At 48.7% G+C, this 21,371-nt stretch overlaps 1 protein-coding gene across 4 annotated transcripts; it reads right to left on the bottom strand.

The window, feature by feature from the left end:
* Positions 1-1,338: 1,338 nt before the first annotated feature.
* LOC118076173 (solute carrier family 2, facilitated glucose transporter member 11-like) lies at positions 1,339-18,758 on the bottom strand. Of its 4 annotated transcripts, none has more exons than XM_088659908.1 (12): positions 18,700-18,758; positions 15,661-15,759; positions 13,214-13,374; positions 12,164-12,288; positions 11,723-11,852; positions 11,409-11,557; positions 10,162-10,343; positions 9,096-9,206; positions 7,646-7,747; positions 5,082-5,157; positions 4,344-4,471; positions 1,339-2,399 (listed from the first exon to the last, which is right to left on the bottom strand). In XM_088659908.1, the coding sequence occupies exons 2-12, from the start codon at positions 15,733-15,735 to the stop codon at positions 2,190-2,192; spliced, it is 1,449 nt and encodes a 482-aa protein (XP_088516034.1). In that variant the 5' UTR covers positions 15,736-15,759; positions 18,700-18,758; the 3' UTR covers positions 1,339-2,189. The 4 variants fall into 4 exon arrangements, with proteins under 4 accessions (XP_088516034.1, XP_034954678.3, XP_088516033.1 ...); XM_035098787.3 differs by lacking the exon at positions 18,700-18,758 and adding an exon at positions 18,442-18,687; XM_088659907.1 differs by lacking the exons at positions 9,096-9,206; positions 18,700-18,758 and adding an exon at positions 18,442-18,687.
* Between the last annotated feature and the right edge of the window lie 2,613 nt (positions 18,759-21,371).

The raw sequence follows: 21,371 nt of genomic DNA, 5'->3' as shown, positions 1-21,371 counted from the left end.
ATGCGGATGATACCCAGCTCTACCTCTCTTTCAGATCAGAACCAGTGAAGGTCCTGTGTGAGTGTCTGGAGACGGTTGGAGGATGGATGGTGGCTAACAGATTGAGGTTGAATCCTGACAAGGCAGAAGTACTGTTTGTGGGGGACAGGAGGTGGGCAGGTGTGGAGGACTCCCTGGTCCTGAATGGGGTAACTGTGCCCCTGAAGGACCAGGTGCGCAGCCTGGGAGTCATTTTGGACTCACAGCTGTCCATGGAGGCGCAGGTCAATTCTATATCCAGGGCAGCTGTTTATCAGCTCCATCTGGTACACAGGCTGAGACCCTACCTGCCCGCGGACTGTCTCGCCACAGTGGTGCATGCTCTAGTTATCTCTCGCTTGGACTACTGCAATGCACTCTATGTGGGGCTACCTTTGAAGGTGACCCGGAAACTACAATTAATCCAGAATGCGACAGCTAGACTGGTGACTGGGAGCAGCCGCCGAGACCACATAACACCGGTCTTGAAAGACCTACATTGGCTCCCAGTACATTTCTGAGCACAATTCAAAGTGTTAGTGCTGACCTTTAAAGCCCTAAACGGCCTCGGTCCTGTATACCTGAAGGAGTGTCTCCACCCCCATCGTTTTGCCCGGACACTGAGGTCCAGTGCCGAGGGCCTTCTGGCAGTTCCCTCGCTGCGAGAAGCCAAGTTACAGGGAACCAGGCAAAGGGCCTTCTCCGTAGTGGCACCCACCCTGTAGAACACCCTCCCACCAGATGTCAAAGAGAAAAACAACTACCAGACTTTTAGAGGACATCTGAAGGCAGCCCTGTTTAGGGAAGCTTTTAATGTTTAATAAATTATTGTGTTTTAATATTTCTGTTGGAAGCCGCCCAGAGTGGCTGGGGAAACCTGGCCAGTTGTTGTTGTTTCAAAACTTGACTTCCATCCCCCTCTTTCTGCAGTTCCTTAAATTTGTTTTTAATATCTTCTGCATATCCAAATTAACATAATTTGCTCATTTGCTCATCTTCTATAAATATATCCTCTTATAAAACTGCAGGTTGTTACAATAACCCTGCCAATGTTTTTATCTGTTTCTAATTTGTCTGTAAATATGCAACAAACCATTTCCATTCTTTTATTTAAAAAAATTGTCATATTGATTTCTTATTTTTCCGGTAAGTTTCACCATTTCTGCATATTCCCTAAGTTTTTGTATCCATTCTTCCTTTCCTGGCACTTCTGCTTCTTTCCATTTTGGGGCAAGTAACATTCTTGTCTTGTCAGCCACATTCCTGCTGGCTGAGAGAGAACATTTGACTAAAACGCATTACAAAACAAACAAACAAACATTGCAGTACCAAACTCACGTTTAATTATCCACCTTGAACAAAACCTGTGCTATGAAAACACACAGTCAGTTGAGGAAAGAAAACCTGTTGACTCAGCCTCCAGAACTCCCGGCATAGATCAAATATCGATATTTCAGTCAACCTGCAAATCTGAGCAAAGGGTGGAGGAGGAGAAACTCTAGCAAAAAGACTCCTCCTATTGAGGATGCTACCACACCTTAGACCAGTGTTTCCCAACCTTGAGTCTCCAGCTGTTCTCGGACTACAATTCCCATCATCCCTGACCACAGGTCCTGCTAGCTAGGGATTATGGGAGTCGTAGTCCAAAAACAGCTGGAGCCCCAAGGTTGGGAAACACTGCCTTAGACACTCTGGACAGCCCGCCCCAGCCACAACAAGGTCTTCATTCCTAGTGTCCCTAAATTTATTGGGGTGCATATTGGATTTTGCCCCCCGAGGAATAGCTCAAGTCTCTTCAGGGGAGAAGACAGAGGGGGAGGTCCCCTGCGTGTCATCTGAAACTGGCTCTGAGCTACTGCGATGCTATGAAGTGGCCTTTGCTTCAGCTTAAAATAAATCAGCTGGTGTCATTTCCAAGAGGACTCCTTGAACGTGTGTGTAGCTATTGACCTTGAGGGCAGGGGGAGAAAGGCCCCCATCAGTTGTGAAGGTGGGCAAGAGGGTCACAAATAGTGAAAGGCCACAGAGAGGGTGTGTGTGTGTGTGTGTGTGTGTGTGTGTGTGTGTGTGTTTAAAGTGGAGTGCTGTGCCGCTTGCTGGTGTGAATATCAGTTGAAAACCTGCCCAGTTTGAGAGCCTCCTAGTAGCAAGTTCTCCCTTGGCTGCCGAGCTCAGAAGCTGGTGTAGGCAGAGAGGTCATCCCGGAAGCCTGTCCGAAGGGCAGAAGTTAGTCTCTTCTGAAAAGGTGATGGGTTGCTGAATTCCTCTGTGATTTCCACAATGGACTTCCCTTTCGTCTCTGGGAGGAACAGGTAGAAGAAGATTCCTGACCCCACAAGGACAGCCATGAAGAGGAGGAAACAGAAAGGGCCCAGAGCATCCTGGAAATAAGATGGGAGTGGGGGGGGGGGAGAGTGCAACGATCAACCCCTTGAGCAAGCCCTCTTGGTACCCTTGCAACGTTTGTCCAGTTTTGGCCTGGGCCAAATGGTGTCACAGCCGAGGCTGCTGCATTGGCCAGAAGGGAGAGGGGTCTGCAAGCACTTGAAGCTGGGATTCAGACACAGGGGAGGAGATTCAGGAGATATTTTTCTCTCATGGTTTTCTTCTCTTCTCAAGGGTGGCCACAGTGCACAGGTGCAACCGTTTCCTCCTGAAGAATTCCCCCACCAAAATCACCTCCCAATGCTCCCATTTGCTTTCCACCCCCCAAGAGGGGGGTTGGATTGATTTCAGGAGGGAAAGCTTGGAAGTCCCTCTTCCCATGTCCTGCCCCTGGTCTGGATTCTCCACCCTCACAACTCCTAATTAGGAGGCATCTGAAGGCAGCCCTGTTTAAGGAAGTTTTTAATATCTGATGAATTATTGTATTTTAATCTTTTGTTGGAAGCCACTCAGAGTGGCTGGGGAAACCCAGCCAAATGGGCAGGGTATAAATAAAATAAAATAAAATATAAAATAAAATATTATCATTATCATCATCATTATTAAATTAATTAAAACAACAACAACATGAACCACAACACTGTGTTTAACACCGTGTCTAGTTACCTCTCAGGGAGGCTGCACTGGTGTTTAGGCCTGATGGCAACAGCAAGGCAGGTCAGGCGTTGCAGGACCACGGAGAGCTCCATGGGAGCAAGTAGCTCCAACAAAGCCTGAGAATACTGTACTGTAGATCTACGGGTAACCCCTTTGTAGAGAACTCTAAATGCTTAAAGGGCCTTGCTCCTTGGGGTGCTCCCTATGCTGCTGGACTGGTGAGGCTCCTCAGGAGAAGGTACCTGGGAGGGTCCCACCTCTGGCTTGACAGGCTCTGTTGGTTTCTCCTGGGGGCTCCTAGCTGACAGCCTCAGGCTCACTGAACCTGGTGGGAAAGTTACTTGGTCATTATGCAAATAGGGGCAGCTCAAGCTCGGCCCTTTGTCCCATTTTTAGATACTTAGAGGTGCTTTTCATGTCATCCTGCACCTAAGGAGCTCCAGGTGATGGGATAATGTGCAACTGGTCAGCCATGGTCAGCCAGTGACCATAATCATTATTTATTTATACCCTGCCCATCTGGCTGGGTTTCTTCAGCCACTCTGGGCGGCTCCCAACAGAATATTAAAAACACAATAAAACACCAAACATTTAAAAATTCCCTAAACAGGGCTGCCTTCAGATGTCTTCTAAAAGTCAGATCGTTGTTTATTTCCTTGACATCTGATGGGAGGGCGTTCCACAGGGCGGGCGCCACCACCGAGAAGGCCCTCTGCGTGGTTCCCTGTAACTTCACTTCTCGCAGTGAGGGAACCGCCAGAAGGCCCTCGGAGCTGGACCTCAGTGTCCGGGTTGAACGATGGGGGTGGAGACGCTCCTTCAGGTATACTGGACCGAGGCTCCACAACCAGCAGCCTATCCATAGCCCAAGGGTAGCCTGTTCATACCCTAGGGGTAGCCAGATGATATGGGCTGCAAGTCACCTCATCCCTGGCCATTGGCCCTGCCAGGGCTGGGGTGGTTTGGAGTCCAGCCACCATACCTAAAGCATATTGCCTCCCCCTGCACAGCGCCACACTGTGTTTCATTGCCAAGGCGTGTAGCTGAGGGAGGGGGACTCCTGAAGCTATTCTGAGGAAATGGTTATCCAGAGAGATACTACAGATGTCGTAGGAATCATGCACATATCTCCTTGCCCTTGGGGAAGCACCAGGCTGCTCTCTTGAGCATGGGGCCTTATAAGAATAACATTATTGGGGCCACAGGGAGAAGGCGGAAGCTGTGGCAGCAGGAAGGAAGGTTGGAAGGAGGTGTGTGTGTGTGGGATCCTGACAGACACTGACCACAGCAAATGGGAAGGTGATTCCAATGACAAAGAGGCCGGCCCAATTCAGGCAGCCACCAATCAGGAAAGCCGCTGGTCTGGAAGACTGGCTGAAGATTTCCATCATGACAGACATGGAGGCTCCATCTGAGGCAGGAGGGAGGGAAAGACACAGGGAATCATGGAATTGTAGAGTTGGAAGAGTCATCTAGACCAGCAGGAATCTATTGCTCAGCCTGGGGGCTTGAACCCACAACTCTGAGATTCAGAGTCTCATGTTCTACCGACTGAGAAATGCTTGGGGTTTTGGCATGTTCCTGGGCCTGGCCTTAGTGCAATTACAGCGGTGCCTCGCTAGACGAATTTAATTCGTTCCACGGGTCTTTTCTTATAATGAAAAATTCGTCTAGCGAATCCCATAGGAATGCATTGAATTTTTTTTGAATTTTTTTTTTTTGCCCATAGGAACGTATTAATTGAATTTCAATGCATTCCTATGGGAAATCGCGATTCGCTAGACGAATTTTTCATAAAACGAATTCGTCTAGCGAGGCAACCTCCACTAGAAAAATTCTTTCGTTAAGCGGAAATTTCGTTAAGCAGGGCATTCGTTAAGCGAGGCACCACTGTATTCCCCTTCCTCAGTACTGTTGCCTAGCAGGACCTTGCAACTCACACCTGGAGGTGAGACCCCCACCCTCCCCAACCAGGAGCAGTTGCCCCCAGACCTACCAGGGTAAAGGCCTCCTCTACTCACTTGGTCCGATTCCAAAGAAGAAAACAAAGAGGAAAACCAGAGTGACACTGCAGTACGACGCCCAGTGGAATTTGTTCTAGGGGTGGGAAGAGGGAGGAGAGGAAAAAGGACAGGCTCCAGTGAATTCACACTGGGTATTTTAAAAATCATACATTGCTGATAGACTATGCTGAACTGGCAAAGCTGACCTGTGGGATCCAAAACCAGGGCGAGACAAAGTTCCAGAGAGATTGGAGTAAATTCATGGATTATATTAATATTAATTGTAGAAGTTGGAGACACTTGTGGGACTGAAATAAATCCTACAATGGGAACTTGGTTTATAAGATGGAATTGTGAGACTCAGATTGAGAAACAAAGCTGAATGGTGGGAGGGAGGGAAGTCATAAGCTTGGCAGAGTGAATGGTAATGAGTAGAGTGAATATATGTTGGAGTGTAAGTTGCTTTTTGTTTATTTGGAAAATTTAATAAAAAACTATTATATTAAAAAATCATACACCGCTATTTCATAAAGGAAACATCAAAGCTGTTGGCAACAACTGGACATAAAGCCACCATGCAATAAGCACCATGTTAAAATCAGAAATCACCCTGTTTCCCCTATTTTAAGACATAGTCATAAAATAAGCCATAGCAGGATTTTTAAGCATTCAAGAAATATAAGGCATACCCCGGAAATAAGACACAGTGATAGGCGCAACAGCAATGCCGGCCGTGGCAGGAGGAGGAGGAGGAAAAAATAAGACACACCCTGAAAATAAGCCATAGTGTGTTTTTTTGAGGAAAAATGAATATAAGACGGTGTCTTATTTTCGGAGAAGCACGGTCAGCTAATGATTGCATATTCCCAATTTCCCGCCTATCGGCAGGCGTTTACAGGTTGAAACAGAAGGAGTCTGCTGATGACTTGGGAAGGGGGAACAGGGTGTTTTGCCACTGGAGGAAAAACAGAAAATGGCACACACACACCTACTTTTGGGTGTTGCTGCTGACAGAGGCGATTTATTTTCTATAAGGAGTGTGGTGGAGTCTCCTTCTTTGGAGGTCTTTAAGCAGAGGCTTGACAGCCATATGTCAAGAATGCTTTGATGGTGTTTCCTGCTTGGCAGGGGGTTGGACTGGATGGCCCTTGTGGTCTCTTCCAACTCTATGATTCTATGATTCTAGATGTGACTCAGAGAAGCCACGGAGCACTGAAGGTGTGTTAGGGAGTCTGGAGAGGAGCAGGGCAAGAAGCAAAGGAGACCGTGAGCAGCTGCCTCACATTGCCCCATGGTTCATTTCTCTCTCTTGTGTTATAAGAATTCTTAAGTCTCAGATATTGAATAAACATTCATAAATGTACAAGGCAAACACATACATAAGTATGGTATATAAACCACGTGTCTGAAACAGTACAGGAGAGCAATCCTGAAGCCATTTTTTGACTCTCCCAAATCAAGCTCAAATATTTCCCTGCAAGGAAGAAGGAAATGGGAAAAGCTTTCCAATTCTCTTTGGACTGTAGGGACTTGCCCTCCCTTTTCGAATACAGTCTGGCAGGTATCTGTTAAGCTGAGCAAACTATCATCTCAAAGGAATGGCCAGGCTACCCAGAAAATGCAATCAAGTAAGGCATTATTAGGTATCCAGGCAGACAGGAGAGTAGAAACACTCTCAGATTTCTGCTGGAGACTGCCTCCTTCGATGATGCATGTATGATGTTTTTTGGGGTGGTGGTCTTGGGCTACAGAGTGGGCAATTTCAAAAGTCTTTATAGGTGCTTGCACACCATTGTTTGGGGATCTCGTCCCTCCTGTGTGTGGTGAGTGGGGACCCTGTTGCAACAGTTTATTTTCTTTTAATGCAGATCAGGCTTACTACGGTAGCTGCTTTGCTTTCAATAGGTAACAAAAAGGTAAAGGACCCCTGGACAGTTAAGTCCAATCAAAGGTGACTATGGGGTTGTGGCACTCATCTCGCTTCCAGGCCAAGGAAGCCGGTGTTTGTCCACAGACAGCTTTCCAGGTCATGTGGCCAGCATGACTAAGCCGCTTCTGGCGCAACGGACACCGTGACGGAAACCAGAGCGCACTGAAACACCGTTTACCTTCCCGCCACAGTGGTACCTATTTATCTACTTGCACTGGTATGCTTTCGAACTGCTCGGTTGGCAGGAGCTGGGACAGAGCAATGGGAGCTCACTCCGTCATGGGGATTCAAACTGCTGACCTTCTTATTGGCAAGCCCAAGAGGCTCAGTGGTTTAGACCACAGCGCCACCTGCGTCCCTATACTTTGGTTGGCCTCTGCTTTCTCTCTGACTGATAGAGATCTACTGAGGGACTCTATAAAGGCTCTAGGTACCCCATAAGAGAATTAGAGGTATTTTTCTTATAACACTTGGTGTGAGTTACAAAGGAGCCTCATCCTCTTAACCAGTGATAGAACCCTTGGCCCACGCTGCCACAGGCATGGGCCAGCCTTCTATGGAAGGTGGGTCTGAGATGCTTTGTAGGGCCTCGGGACCTGCTTGGATTCCCTGTTTGCCTCTGCCTCGTCCCTCCAGGGAACCTGGCTCTTACCTGTACTGAGAGAGTAATTGTGAGGAGAAAGAGGACAAGTGCCATCATGCCACAGCCCTGCCACAGGAGGGTCCGCCGTCCAAATCTCTCAATTGTCAGAATCTGAAGAAGGGGGAAGAGTAATTATCACCCTCATCATTATGTAGTGGCACCCGCCCTGTGGAATGCCCTCCCACCAGAGGTCAAAGAGAACAACAATTACCAGACCTTTAGAAGGCATCTCAAGGCAGCCCTGTTTAGGGAAGCTTTTAATGTTTGATGGATTTCTGTACAGTATTTAAATATTATGTTGGAAGCCGCCCAGAGTGGCAGTTATTATTATTATTATTATTATTATTATTATTATTATTATTATTATTATTATTATTATTGCAATTCTTACCCTGTCTTCACCATGATGCTTCAGGGCGAGTTACAGCGTATGAAACATACCATATTTTCCGGCGTATAAGACGACTGGGCGTATAAGACGACCCCCAACTTTTCCAGTTAAAATATAGAGTTTGGGATATACTCGCCGTATAAGACTACCCCCTTCCTACGGTCGTCCGTGGGCCGGGCATGCCCATGCTGCCCATATCCAAAATATCCGCAGCACCAGAAACCACTTCTGCGCATGTCCGGAAGCCGAAAAACGCGTCTGGACATGCGCAGAAGTGATTTCCGGCACCACGCTGCCCATTTCCAAAATGTCCGCAGTGCCAGAAATCGCTTCTGCGGCTGCGTATAAGACGACCCGGCGTATAAGACGACCCTCAACTTTTGAGAAGATTTTCCTGGGTTAAAAAGTAGTCTTATACACAGGAAAATTGAAATAATAATAATAATAATAATAATTATTATTATTATTATTATTATTATTATTTTTTTATACCCCGCCCATCTGGCTGGGTTTCCCCAGCCACTCTGGGTGGCTTCCAACCGAATATTAAAACAGTACAGCATTAAACATTAAAAGCTTCCCTAAACAGTTGCCGCCTTCAGTTGTCTTCTAAAAGTAAAATAGTTACTTATTGTCTTGACATCTGCTGGGAGGGCGTTCCACAGGACGGGTGCCACTACCGAGAAGGCCCTCTGTCTGGTTAACCCCTCTAAACACAGGCCAGGGAGGAGACAAGAAAATGGTTCTCTTCCATTTCCAAAAGGCTGGAGCAAAGAGGTGCATCTGCAGCAGCCTATGGCAGGCGTCCCCAAACTGCGGCCCTCCAGATGTTTTGGCCTACAACTCCCATGATCCCTAGCTAACAGGACCAGTGGTCAGGGATGATGGGAATTGTAGTCCAAAACATCTGGAGGGCCGAAGTTTGGTGATGCCTGGCCTATGGCTTGAGTGAAGAGACAGTGCCAGGAGGCACACCAGTGGGGAAGGAGGAGGAAAGGAGCTCCACACTCTTGCGCCTCGGTGGGAAATGGCAGGGGGGAGAAGGGACTGCCTGGGAAAAGGTCTTACACAAAGGAAGGAGGAGAGGAGCTCACAGAAGCCCACGCCCAGCGAGACGTAAGGGAGGAGGGCCTCTCCAAAACCGGCTGTGCGGAAGACTTCGAAAGTGTAGAAATAGACCTGTGGAGAAAGGAAGGAGATGGCAAAAGGGGGCTCTTGTTGGCCGCTCCCACCTCCAGGGCAACCCTGGGGGGGGGCATTGCACACTTGCCAACTTGGTCTCACAACAGCTGGCATTAAGATTAAGGCAACTGCGACCAAAGGAAATGGGCAAAGAAGCCTGTCATCAAGGGAGAGTTTCATGTGTTCAGATACAGATTTCCTGTGCTTTGGCTCCCTTGGGCTAAGGTTGCAGGTGCCCCCCCCCAGGTGAGTCTTCAGGGCAGCCAGCTCAGAGCACTTTCACACCTGAACCGTCACACCTGCCTCCAGCTGGCACCCCATGGAAATGCGAATCCTACCCAGGCTAGAATGCCTGTTTGCATTTCAGGAGCCTGTCTCCTGCATCGCCACTGATCAGGCACCCAAGTAAAATATTAGCAGAGAAGATTGTTAAGCCTCACACTGGTCTTGGAAGGAGGGGTCCTGTCCTCTGGCTGCTGCCTTCAGCTATACTTGGCAGCCTTCCCAACCCATCAAGACACCTTTCCATTCCTGAAGATCATTAGCCTTCAGAAGCATTCTCTGATGCTAAACCTCAGTCTGCCTTTCTGCAGTGTAAACCCATTGCTTCTATCACCCATTATCCTCTTCTTCCTCCCAGCCCTGTCAGTTGGGTGATCCAGTCTACATCTTCTCTTTCTCAGCTGTGCTTGTTTTCTGTCCGGGAGGAGCCTGAGCCAAGGCTGGATCTAGACACATGAAAGAAGCGTTTCAGTTAAACGCCGTTGCAAACTTTGCACGAGAAATCGGGTTAGCAAAAACGGAACTCCACGGCGCCATCTGGTGTCACCGTGTTAGAATGCACAAACAACGCGCATAAAGCGCTTTTTCTTTGCCAATGTAGCTGAGCCCCTCCAAACCCAAAGGCAGGACGGTGCATCGTTGCAGCCAAGGGGAGCCTGCAGAACTCAACTGCATTGATGCCGCAGAGCTGGAGGGTGATGACAACCGCCATGAGGATCTGTAGCTGCCGGCGCAGGGACTGGTCTCTGAGCAGCTCTCTCGCACTCAGGACTTTGGTGCTGTTTTCCGCTTCCTGCTTCAGGTCACTGAGCTCCTGCTGGTGATCTTCTTGGCCCCAGAGCTGCTGCATGGCTGGGAGGGTGCGGGGAGAAGAGGAAGAAACAGGCCTTACAATGATGTGGGTGGTTGCCAGGCTGCCACTCCCCTGAGAGCCACAAGAGGGAGCAATGCAGCAGACAAGCAGAGGGGAATGGGCAGTTGCTGCCAGGAGGGTCCTGGCATCGGGACCTGTGAGGAGGCTCACAGAGGATGTCTTCATTCTCTAGGCTAAAAGGTAAGGCTAAAGGGACCCCTGACTATTAGGTCCAGTCATAACCGACTCTGGAGTTGCGCCGCTCATCTTGCGTTATTGGCCGAGGGAGCTGGCGTACAGCTTCCAGGTCATGTGGCCAGCATGACTAAGCCGCTACTGGCGAACCAGAGCAGCACACGGAAATGCCGTTTACCTTCCCGCTGGAGTGGTACCTTTTTATCTACTTGCACTTTGTGCTTTCGAACTGCTAGGATGGCAGGAGCTGGGACCGAACAATGGGAGCTCACCCTGTCGCGGGGCTTCAAACCTCCGACCTTCCGATCGGCAAGCCCTAGGCTCTGTGGTTTAGCCCACAGCGCCACCCATGTCCCTTCAAAATTCCTTCAGTAGCACCTTAAAGACCAACTAAGTTTTTATTTTGGTACGAGCTTTCGTGTGCATGCACACTTCTTCAGATACACTGAAACAGTGTCCCTTGTATTCTCTAGGCCAGTGTTTCCCAACCAGTGTGCCTCCAGATGTTTGGGGACTACAACTCCCATCATTCCTGACCACTGGTCTTGCTAGCTAGGGATGATGGGAGTTGTAGTCCCAAAACATCTGGAGGCACACTGGTTGGGAAACACTGCTCTAGGCTAGGGTGGTTCAATAACAATGCCACTTCTAACTATAATGCTTTACATCTGAGGTGGGGGTTGTCGTGAAGAACTGGCAGGCCTGAGGAGGTTTTAAGCTGCTTGTTCCACCTCAAGAGCCCCACTTTTTTCCCCTGGAAAATGTGTGTGAGAGATGAAGCGTTGGCCAAGATGCTGTCTAGTCTCTCTCTCTCTCCCCCCCCATTGTCTATCTCCCTTTCTCCCCAGGGCAGTCCTTCGAGGCCTCACCCCTCACACAGGCGCCTTCGTTTCCCTTCTGGATCAAGAGGTACGGAGGTGATTCGGGGAAGAAGGGCAGAGTTAGCAGCTGGAGGAAGGCTGTGGCCCCAATGAAGGCCAGGAGCGAAGGCCAGGAGGACTCTGTGCCCAGGCACTCCCTGGAGAGGAGAAGAAGGAAGATCAGACAAGGCTTCACATGGAATCAGGTCCGCTCAGCTCAGTACATGCTCAGGAGGAGGCGGTCAGAGAGCTGGTACCGTGGCCCAGCCCGAGAAAAGGAGCCTTCTATCCACCCCTGGAGGTGCAAGGATCCTCAGGTGTACCTGAGCCCCAGGATTTGGCCCAAGGATTTCCCCAAGGACCAAAAGAAGGCGGACGTGGCGTTTGCAAAGCCTCGGAGCCTTTTGGGCGAAACTTCTCCAGCATACTGGGTGTGGATGGTCAAGCAGAAGCCTGGGGCATGGGAGGAAAGAAGGGCAAGAGAGAAACAGAGTCAAAAGGGAGAGAAGCACCACAAGAAAAAAAGGGGCTGATGTGGCCATGAGCTGAATGAAAGAGAACACCAACCCCATCCCAAATCCACCCCAGAATGGTTATCCAACGGCCCCTGCACATTGCCAAATGTGGCACAAGCCCCTTGCTCCCTTCAAATGGAGAGGGGAGTTGGGAGGTTTCAGTGGGGAGCTGCCCCCTTGCCAGCTGATAGCAATGCCTAGGCTCTGGAGCCCTCGCAAGGCTACCGCAATGATGCTCCAAGACCTTACCGGCACTCACGCCAAAGAGGAACCGTCCGATCAGGATCATCTCGAAGGACTTGGCTCTCTTGCTGAAAGCCACGAGCAGAGCCGTCGCAAGGATGAGCACGTCAGTCCCCAGCATGGTCCTCTTCCTGCATTCAAGGGCACAGAAATGGGGTGGCAGAGGAGACCCGGAGAGCAGGGGGAGATCAATGTGACATCATTTGTGTTCAATTTGTTCAGAGCTTCCTAAGCCAGTGGAGAGCAGCCTTTCTGCCAGGGCCGTCTTAAGCATATCTGGCGCCGTGGTGCAAAGATCCTTCCGGCACGCCCCCCCCCCGTTTCCCAAAGTTGTCGAGCTTTTCCCAAGCCTCTGCGGGTATCTCTCTCCTCCTGCGGAGGCTTGGGAGGCAAGCTGCATGTCCGCCAGCCATATGGTTGCCAGGGCACAGCTGGTGGGCGTGCAGGAGGGAAAGGGGAGGCCACCGGCAAAGCCGCACAGCTCCCCCACTCGCTGGGGCACCACTGAGAGGCTAGCACCCTGGCACAACGCACCAGTAAAACCAATGGGAAAGATGGCTCTGCTTCCTGCCAGGGCCAGCCCAGGACATTTTGCTGCCTGAGGTCAAGGCCAAGGCCCCGCCCCCATTTACAAAGGCAGAAGCTTCTGTGTGCACTGGCCATGGGAAGGTAGCATCCTCCACTGCAGCCAAGGACAGCAAGCGAGCTTAGGGGGTTGCAGAGAGAGAAAGAATAACTCTGTCCTTTTCCAGAACCCCCCTTGCTGTTGTATTGCAGCATTTGACTCCTGGGTAGGGATAGCACTGATTCTGGCTCTGGCTGCCTTGGACTGCAGAGCGCTTGAGGAGGCACCAGAAATAAGAGTAAAACGGCTAGCTGTCCCAAGGGAAGCAGGATTTCTCATGCACCAGGATCTCACAAACCCTTCTATAAATTCAGCTGTAAGAAAACTCAAGCTGGGAATATTTCAGCAGCTAGGTTTTTAACACAGAGCCAGAGGGCAGGATGGATGTACCAAGAGTTCTTTTCTGGCAACCCGTTTGGACTATTACATACTTGCCATATTTTACAGTCAGGTAGGCACTGCAGAGGCAGCCCAGCAATCCTCCCACACCATAGATAGACACAATGAATGACCACAGGAACAAGAGGGCACCTTCAGGCAGCGGGGAGCCAGAGCGCTCAAGCCAGGTCTCATTCATGAACTTTTTGATGTACTAGGGAGGAAAGGAAGGAAGGAAGGAAGGAAGGAAGGAAGGAAGGGGGAGTTGAGGCATCAGCTAATGCTTCTTCTTTATCATCATCATCATCATCATGCAGAAATACTTAACCCTTTAAAGGTGTTTGCTTCTTTTGAATCTAGAATTAAAACTTAGAATATATTTTTAGATTTTATTTGGTTGTGGATAATTTTAGGTTTATTTGAGTTAGAGTTGAAATATATTTGAAGTAGGAGGACATTATCTTGTACATTGTATCTTATACTTTATATTTGAAGATCTGATGTATTTTTTAATATTTTTCAATAAAGGTTTAAAAAATAAAAAATAAAATAAAGGTGTTTGCTTCCCTACCCCTCCCAAAAAGATATTTTGGGGTTATTTCTCTGCTCAGATATCAAAAGTGTCATAGATTTCAATTGCAAACTAGCAGTAAATGAGATGAAACAGAAATTTCAGTCTTGGAAAATTCATACATCATAATCTCATGGTTTGGGAAAATGGCATCGCTCAAGTTGTTTATTATTCCTAAATGAGTACAGTGGTACCTTGGTTGTCAAACTTAATCTGTTCCGGGAGTCCCCTCGACTCCCGAAATCATTCAAAAACCAAGGCGCGGCTTCTGATTAGTCGCAGGAGCTTCCTACAGTCAAGCGGAAGCCGTGTCGGATGTTTGGCTTCCAAAAAACGTTCGCAAACCGGAACCCTTACTTCCGGGTTTGTGGCGGTCGGGAGACGATTTGTTCGGGAGCCAAGCCATTCGAGAACCAAGGTACCGCTGTATTCCTGTCTCAAGTTCTACTGTTGAGAGAAACAGATTGCAAATTTTCAAAATGTCAAGAGAGTATTTTAGAACATTGCTCAAATGGAGGGACTCTTTTTGGGGACTTTCTAGCAGGCAAAGAAGACACACTTCTCAGTGCTCTCCAATTAAAGCTAACAACCACCAGCTCATTCAGAGTTACTGCAAGCCTCAGCTCCAGCTAGAACTGGTATATACACAGTACCTTCAAACAGTGCTCCCCCCCCCCTAGAAAAAGAGGCGGCCATAATCACCATGAAATTGTTACGGTAAGTGCCACACATTTTAACAAAAAAGAGAGGTGCCGGTACTGCGTACTCTTGAGTACCCCCCTGGCGGGGGAGAAGCACTGCCTTCAAAGCACCTCCCCCTGCCCAAGAATAATGGGAACTATAGGGAACTTCTGGGATGGAGGGAGGGGGAGAGCGGCTCAACTGTTCTAAGGACCACCCTAGTCAATCTTTCTCGACTTGGGATCTCCCAGTAGCAGGGGGAGACCCGAGGATGGGGGGTGGAGAATAATATGTGATAGATAGAAACTGGAGGTATATAATATAATAAAAGCGTAAATTGAAAATGATTATAATTACGATGTTTGAAAACTGCTATAGATGATATAAAAAATAAAAATCAGGAAGGGGGGGACCGAGGAAGTCCATAAATCAATGTTTAATAAGATGAATGATAAAGTTTGATATTTTTTCTTTTTTCATATTTTTTTCATTTTTTTCATTTTGTATTTCTGTGTTTTATTTTCTTTTTTGCATATTTTTGTATTTTCCCCCCATTCTTATTAAATGAATAAATATTATTTTGGGGGGGGAGAATAATGGGAACTATACTTTACTCCTCACATAGCTACAATTCCCAACAGCCTTAATGAACTACAGTTCCTGGGATTCTTTGGAAATGTGCTTTGAATAATAATAATAATAATAATAATAATAATAATAATAATATATTTATACCCCGCCCATCTGGCTGGGATCCCCCAGCCACTCTGGGCGGCTTCCAACAGTAAAATGAAATAAAATAATCTACCGTATTAAACATTAAAAGCCTCCCTAAACAGGGCTGCCTTTAGATGTCTTCTAAAAATCTGGTAGCTGTTTTTCTCTTTGACATCTGATGGGAGGGCGTTCCACAGGGTGGGTGCCAGCACTGAGAAGGCCCTGCTACCCTGGTTAAAAGCCTTCTGAATAAGCCGGGGGGGTAGGTGTTAACCTTAAATCCAATTCAGTTCCCTTCCTCCCCAGTCTCAGACTGAGTCATCAGCAAAGCAATTCTGTTTGACCAGCGAAACCTATGGAAAGAGGGTGTTCCTCCACCACCTTCTGCCTCCTCCTGGACCATGGAAGGAGCAGGAGGCGGCTATGGAATGGAACCAGGGTGAGCATCACATGGTGGAGAGGAGGCAGGCTATCAGTCTTTGCTCCTGCTCACGCCCTCTACCGGGTGCAGCTGCTTAAGGGGCCGCTTACCATGGAGGGATAGTTGATCACAGAAATCTGATAGCCAATTGGGAGGTTGCCACCGATCCCCAGCACGAGGATCATTTGGTAAAACTTCCGGTGCCGAATCTGCAATGGGAGACAAAAGACACGAGAGCCTGGAGGAAAGAAAGGCCACCCGTCACCCTTCCTCAAAGCGCCCATAGGAAACGGTTTTCATTCTCAAGGGGTCATGCTCAGAGGTGATGCAGGAGACGGGGTGGTATTTGGGACGCCCTTGCTGTGAAAACTCCAGTCCTGCTCTTGGATGAATGATGCTCAGTGAGCAAATTTGCTTTCAGTCGTTTTTGCTGGATTTCTATGTGAGTAGCATGGCAGATTTCTTTTATTTTTGGCATATAGAAACTAACGGCCGTTGTGCTGGTTCATGGGTGTCAGGGGCTGGACTGAAGAGGAATGGTGTGCCCCCTCGAACCTTCCCGAGAGCAGGAGGACAATATAGTTTTAGAACAGTGGTTTGCAGAAGGACATAGCTCAGAGGCTGCAAAGGGGGAAAGCTAGGAAATATTGGGAGAGGAACAGCAGGAAGAAGAAGCACCAGGGGAGAGACAGTTGACAGACTCAGTGTCCTTGGGAAGCATTCCTGACCTCCCTCTTCCAAGACTAGGTGGGCATTGAGCAGGGCTGTCTTAAGCATATGCGGCGCCGGGGTGCAAAGATCTGCCTGGTGCCGCCCAGTCCCAGGAGCACAGGAGGGTGGTGGAGCCGGCCCGCCGTCTCAGCGTCTCGCTGGCTTGGTCGCCCCGAACTCGCGGCACAGAGCCACCCGCAGCAAAAGAGCCCGGCGCAGCACTCCGACGGATGGACAGGCTCTTCCCCGGACTCAACTCTCAGGCCCCGGCGCCCCTGAGAGCCCGGCGCCCTAGTGCCTATGGGTAAGACGGCCCTGGCATTGAGTGTAGTAGAACAGAAAGCGCAAAGGCAGAAAGCTCAGATTAGCCAATGCAGGGGTGACGTAGAATAGTAGAGGCGTAGGAGAGTGGGACTTTACTTGAAGCAACGCCGTTATCTAGAGAGAGACTGCATTCCTTTGTCTTTCGCTGTGATTATTTAATAAACTACTTGGTAGGAACTCTTCTTTTTTTAATCTGCTTCTTTACTGCCGCCATGGGAGGGATAGGATTCCGTGAAGCCTGACAATGGGAGAACACCCACCTCCAACCCCCCCCCTCTAAAGTGGACTACTGGGCACCTCAGATTCTGGGATGAAGAAGCAATGAAGATTTTTTTAAAATACTGGTGATCAGACTTTGCTTCTTCCTCCCAGAATCTTCTGTAGGGATGTCACACGATGACCTGCAGAGAAAATCTAATTCAGTCTGCCACCACCCTCTTCGGACTGAATGAGACTCGTGTCCATCACTAGTCCTTCTCAAATGGTCCCACTGAAGTTAATGGATATGGCTAACTCAGGTCCCTTGATTGCAATGGGTCTTAGCTGGATGCAACCCTGAGTCTAAATGCAGATATCAAGGCTTCAGCATCCACACACACACACACACACAGTCATGGACTGGCTGGACACAGAGGAATGGTGGGAGGTACCAGCTGGGGAACCACCAAGGGAAGAAGGCTCAGAGCTTGGGGATTGGTGGTGGGACGATGATGAGTGATCAGAGGGAGAAGCCTGGGAGGAAGAGCTGTCAGAAGCTGAAGAACTAACAGGGCATAGTGAGCATGGAGAGTCTGTGGCAGAGAGAAGTCCAGAATCGGAGGCAGAAGCAAGAGAGGAGGGAGGCCAAGAGGTAGAGATGAGTCAGGCTGGTGAAGAAGCCAGGGTGTCTCCCCCTCCTGCTGCAACAAGCTCCCCTCCCCACCTGTCTCCCAGCTGACCAGAAGTTATGGAGAGGGAGGAGCTCAGATTGCTTGGGAAGGACCTGGGAGAGGAGGAGACTTAAGTCAGCTACGGGAAGGTGGGGGTCCTCAGCATCTGCAACTGCCTCATAGGGGCAAGACTTACTGAGAAGAGTTGCTGTGCTCATTACGTCTGGCTCCTCTGAGCTGGCCTGATTTCTGCTAATCAAGAGTTAGCATCATGGACTCGGTGTGATTTATTGCTGGCTAGCTTTTCTCTCCTTCTCTCTCTCTCTCACACACACACAGAAAAAGAGAGCTCAACTTTGGTTTTGGAATGATCATTTTTGTTTGACGCTTTAACATTATGAGGCCAAAGATCAGGGAGGGTGTGAGGAGGAGAGAAGTTCAGACAGATGTGGCTAGTACCATCCTATACCAGGACTACTAGAACCTTCTAGAAATAGAAAAGGAAGCCCTGAGGAACTGCCAGCCAGAGCTCACTTGGGTCCAAACCAGGCATAGGCAAAGTCTGGCCCTCCAGATGTTTGGGACTACAATTCCCACCATACCTAGCTAACAGGACCAGTGGTCAGGGATGATGGGAATTGTTGTTCCAAACATCTGGAGGGCCGGACTTTGCCTATGCCTGGTCCAAACCAAAATAATGTGGGGGGGGGGCAGGTCTGCAGATGAGACAGCACACCTTCCTACGGGGGGGGGAGTAGATGAGGTTGAGGGCATCCTGACCCCGTCTGTGACCGCAGCAATTGACCCACAGCCTCGTGATTCATGCTGAGGAGTAGGCAGGCTGGGCTGGGCTGGAGATGTTGAGCTATCTGGTCCCCCCCAACTGAGCAGAGCCTGAGAAGGAACGCTCGTCTTCCTGGGGGGGGGGCCCTCTCTCGCAGACCTCCTCCTCCTGTAATCACCCTTAGCAAAGCCCGTGTTACTCACCAGCCCAGAGAACCGGCCCTCCATCCTGCACCAGAAAGCGGCTTTCGGAGGGGAAGGAAAGGAGGAAGGGGAGTCCGGCTGGAAGGGCAGGTGTGTCTCAGGCTCCTTCGCTGCCATGTGGGCGGCTTGGACGGAAACCATGACACCAGAGTTAAAATTAACTGCCCGGCTGTGCCCTTCACGCCTGTTTCGATCAACCATTAATTACATGCAGAGCCCAAGACTAGAAAGCTCCATTGGGCAAAAGGTAAAACTCACCCGGGTGTGAAATCGAGACACAAGGACCAGTCACATTGGCCGCCGGCGTCATCCTCCCCACCCACCCAGCCCGGTGACATCAGCCTTATCTGCTGCCCATCAGTTTTGGCCTCAGCCCGTCGCACCTGAAATATCCGCAGAGCATTTCCTGCTGCAAATTCCCGGCTCCACATAAGCAGAATCTTCCGAATATTTACCGTATTTTTCCGTGTATAAGATGCCCCCATGTATAAGACGTCCCCTATTTTTAGGGACTCCCAATTTAAGAAAATAGGGGGGAGATTGCCCCGTGTATAAGATGACCCACAGTTTTTCCACATAATTTTAAAGAAAAAAAACCTAGTCTTATACAAGGAAAAGTATGGTATTTGGAAGATATTACTAAGACCCAGCAACTGGGTATGCCAGCCAAAAATGGGTCTCTCCTCCTTCTCCAGCCTGTTGTATTCACTCCCTATTTATGCTTTTCAGATTTATACATTTCACTAATTTTCAATCATCTTAACATGTCAAAACATGACTTCCTTCCCCCTCTTTCTGTGGTTCCTTAAATTTATTCTTAATATCTTCTGCATATCCAAATTAACTTAATTTGCTCATTTGTTCATCCACTTTAAATATATACTCTTACAAAACTGCAGGTTATTGCAATAATCCTGCCAATGTTCTGATCTGATTACAATTTATCTGTGAATATTCAATAAACCATTTCCACTCTTTTATGAAAAGTTTGTGGTCTTGATTTCTCATTCTTCTGGTAAAAGTTTCACCATTTCTGCATATTCCATAAGTTTTTGCATCCAGCAGCATTATTAGGAGAACCCTGGTGATGGGTTCATTTAAGGACAATTTGACATCTCTGGCAGCTTCCCAGCAGATGCTTTAAGGCAGGCACCCCCAAACTTCGACCCTCCAGATGTTTTGGACTACAATTCCCATCATCCCTGACCACTGGTCCCCTTAGCTAGGGATCATGGGAGTTGTAGGCCAAAACATCTGGAGGGCCGCAGTTTGGGGATACCTACTTTAAGGGGTCCCATCACCTCCTGGCAAATAGAAGGGGAAGAAATGGAGGCAGTGAGAGTTTTACTTTCTTGGGCTCCTTGATCACTGCAGATGGTGACAGCAGTCACGAAATTAAAAGACGCCTGCTTCTTGGGAGAAAAGCAATGACAAACCTAGACAGCATCTTAAAAAGCAGAGACATCACCTTGCCTACAAAGGTCCGTATAGTTAAAGCTATGGTTTTTCCAGTAGTGATGTATGGAAGTGAGAGCTGGACCATAAAGAGGGCTGATCGCCGAAGAATTGATGCTTTTGAATTATGGTGCTGGAGGAGACTCTTGAGAGTCCCATGGACTGCGAGAAGATCAAACCTATCCATTTTGAAGGAACTCAGCCCTGAGTGCTCACTGGAAGGACAGATCCTGAAGCTGAGGCTCCAATACTTTGGCCACCTCATGAGAAGAGAAGAATCCTTGGAAAAGACCCTGATGTTGGGAAAGATTGAGGGCACAAGGAGAAGGGGACGACAGAGGACGAGATGGTTGGACAGTGTTCTCGAAGCTACGAACATGAGTTTGACCAAACTGAGGGAGGCAGTGCAAGACAGGAGTGCCTGGCGTGCTATGGTCCATGGGGTCACGAAGAGTCGGACACGACTAAACGACTAAACAACAACAACAACTTTAAGGGGTCATTCTGAAGTGCTTTTGAAAACAGGAACTGGAGATTTCTTCCATGTATGCGATAAGGGGTTGGACTAGATGACCACTGGGGGTCCCTTTCCAACCCTATAACTCTACGACCAAGAAACAGAGCAAGCACAAACGTGTGGGGATCTTCCTTTATTCTCGGGTTTTGTTTTACAAGTTCATATATCCCACAAAATACTGTATTTCGATGCTTCGTGGAACTTGTCGGTCAGAGCTTGAAGTCTTGTTCGTAGAAGCCTCCCCGGGAATAATGGGACACAGTGGCCTCCCCCCCCCCAAAAAAAATGTCTGGGAGAAGAGAACAGACAGGTTGGGATTAAGAGAGAATGGGCTTCATCTGACTTCCAACAAGGAGGAGGCTGAAATGGGGTTGCGGTTTCTGCAAGCTTACCAGTGAAATGGCAGAACAAGTTTCTGATACTCATAGTTGCAGAAGCAAGGTGAAAGGTTAGGGGGACCCCCTGAGAAGCCCTCCAGCTTTCCCCTCTGCACACTTCTAGGTTCCCCATACATGGGCATAGCCATGGGGTGGGGGAGCAGCTGAGCCTTCTAGATCAAGTAAAACAACAGAACTACTTAATTAACTAACTGACCCAGGGGCTCCCAAACTAAGGCCTGGGGGCCGGATGAGGCCCAATCGCCTTCTAAATCCGGCCCGCAGACGGTCCAGGAATCAGCATGTTTTTACATGAGTAAAATGTGTCCTTTTATTTAAAATGCATCTCTGGGTTATTTGTGGGGCATAGGAATTCATTCATTTTTTTAAAAAAATATATAGTCCGGCCCCCCACAAGGTCTGAGGGACAGTGGATCTGTTGAAAAAGTTTGCTGACCCCTGAACTGACCAATCATGTCGGTTCTGCTCCCCCCTAAAAAAGTCCTCCCCCCTCCTAACAAAGTACTGCCCCCCAAAAAAATCCTGGCTACGCCCATGTACCCACACCTAGCCATGGGTTT

The sequence above is a fragment of the Zootoca vivipara genome, chromosome 16 (assembly GCF_965207765.1).
Source record: "Zootoca vivipara chromosome 16, rZooViv2.hap1.1, whole genome shotgun sequence".
In the NCBI taxonomy this organism is placed as follows: domain Eukaryota; kingdom Metazoa; phylum Chordata; class Lepidosauria; order Squamata; family Lacertidae; genus Zootoca; species Zootoca vivipara.
This window is presented reverse-complemented; position numbering and strand designations above follow the sequence as displayed.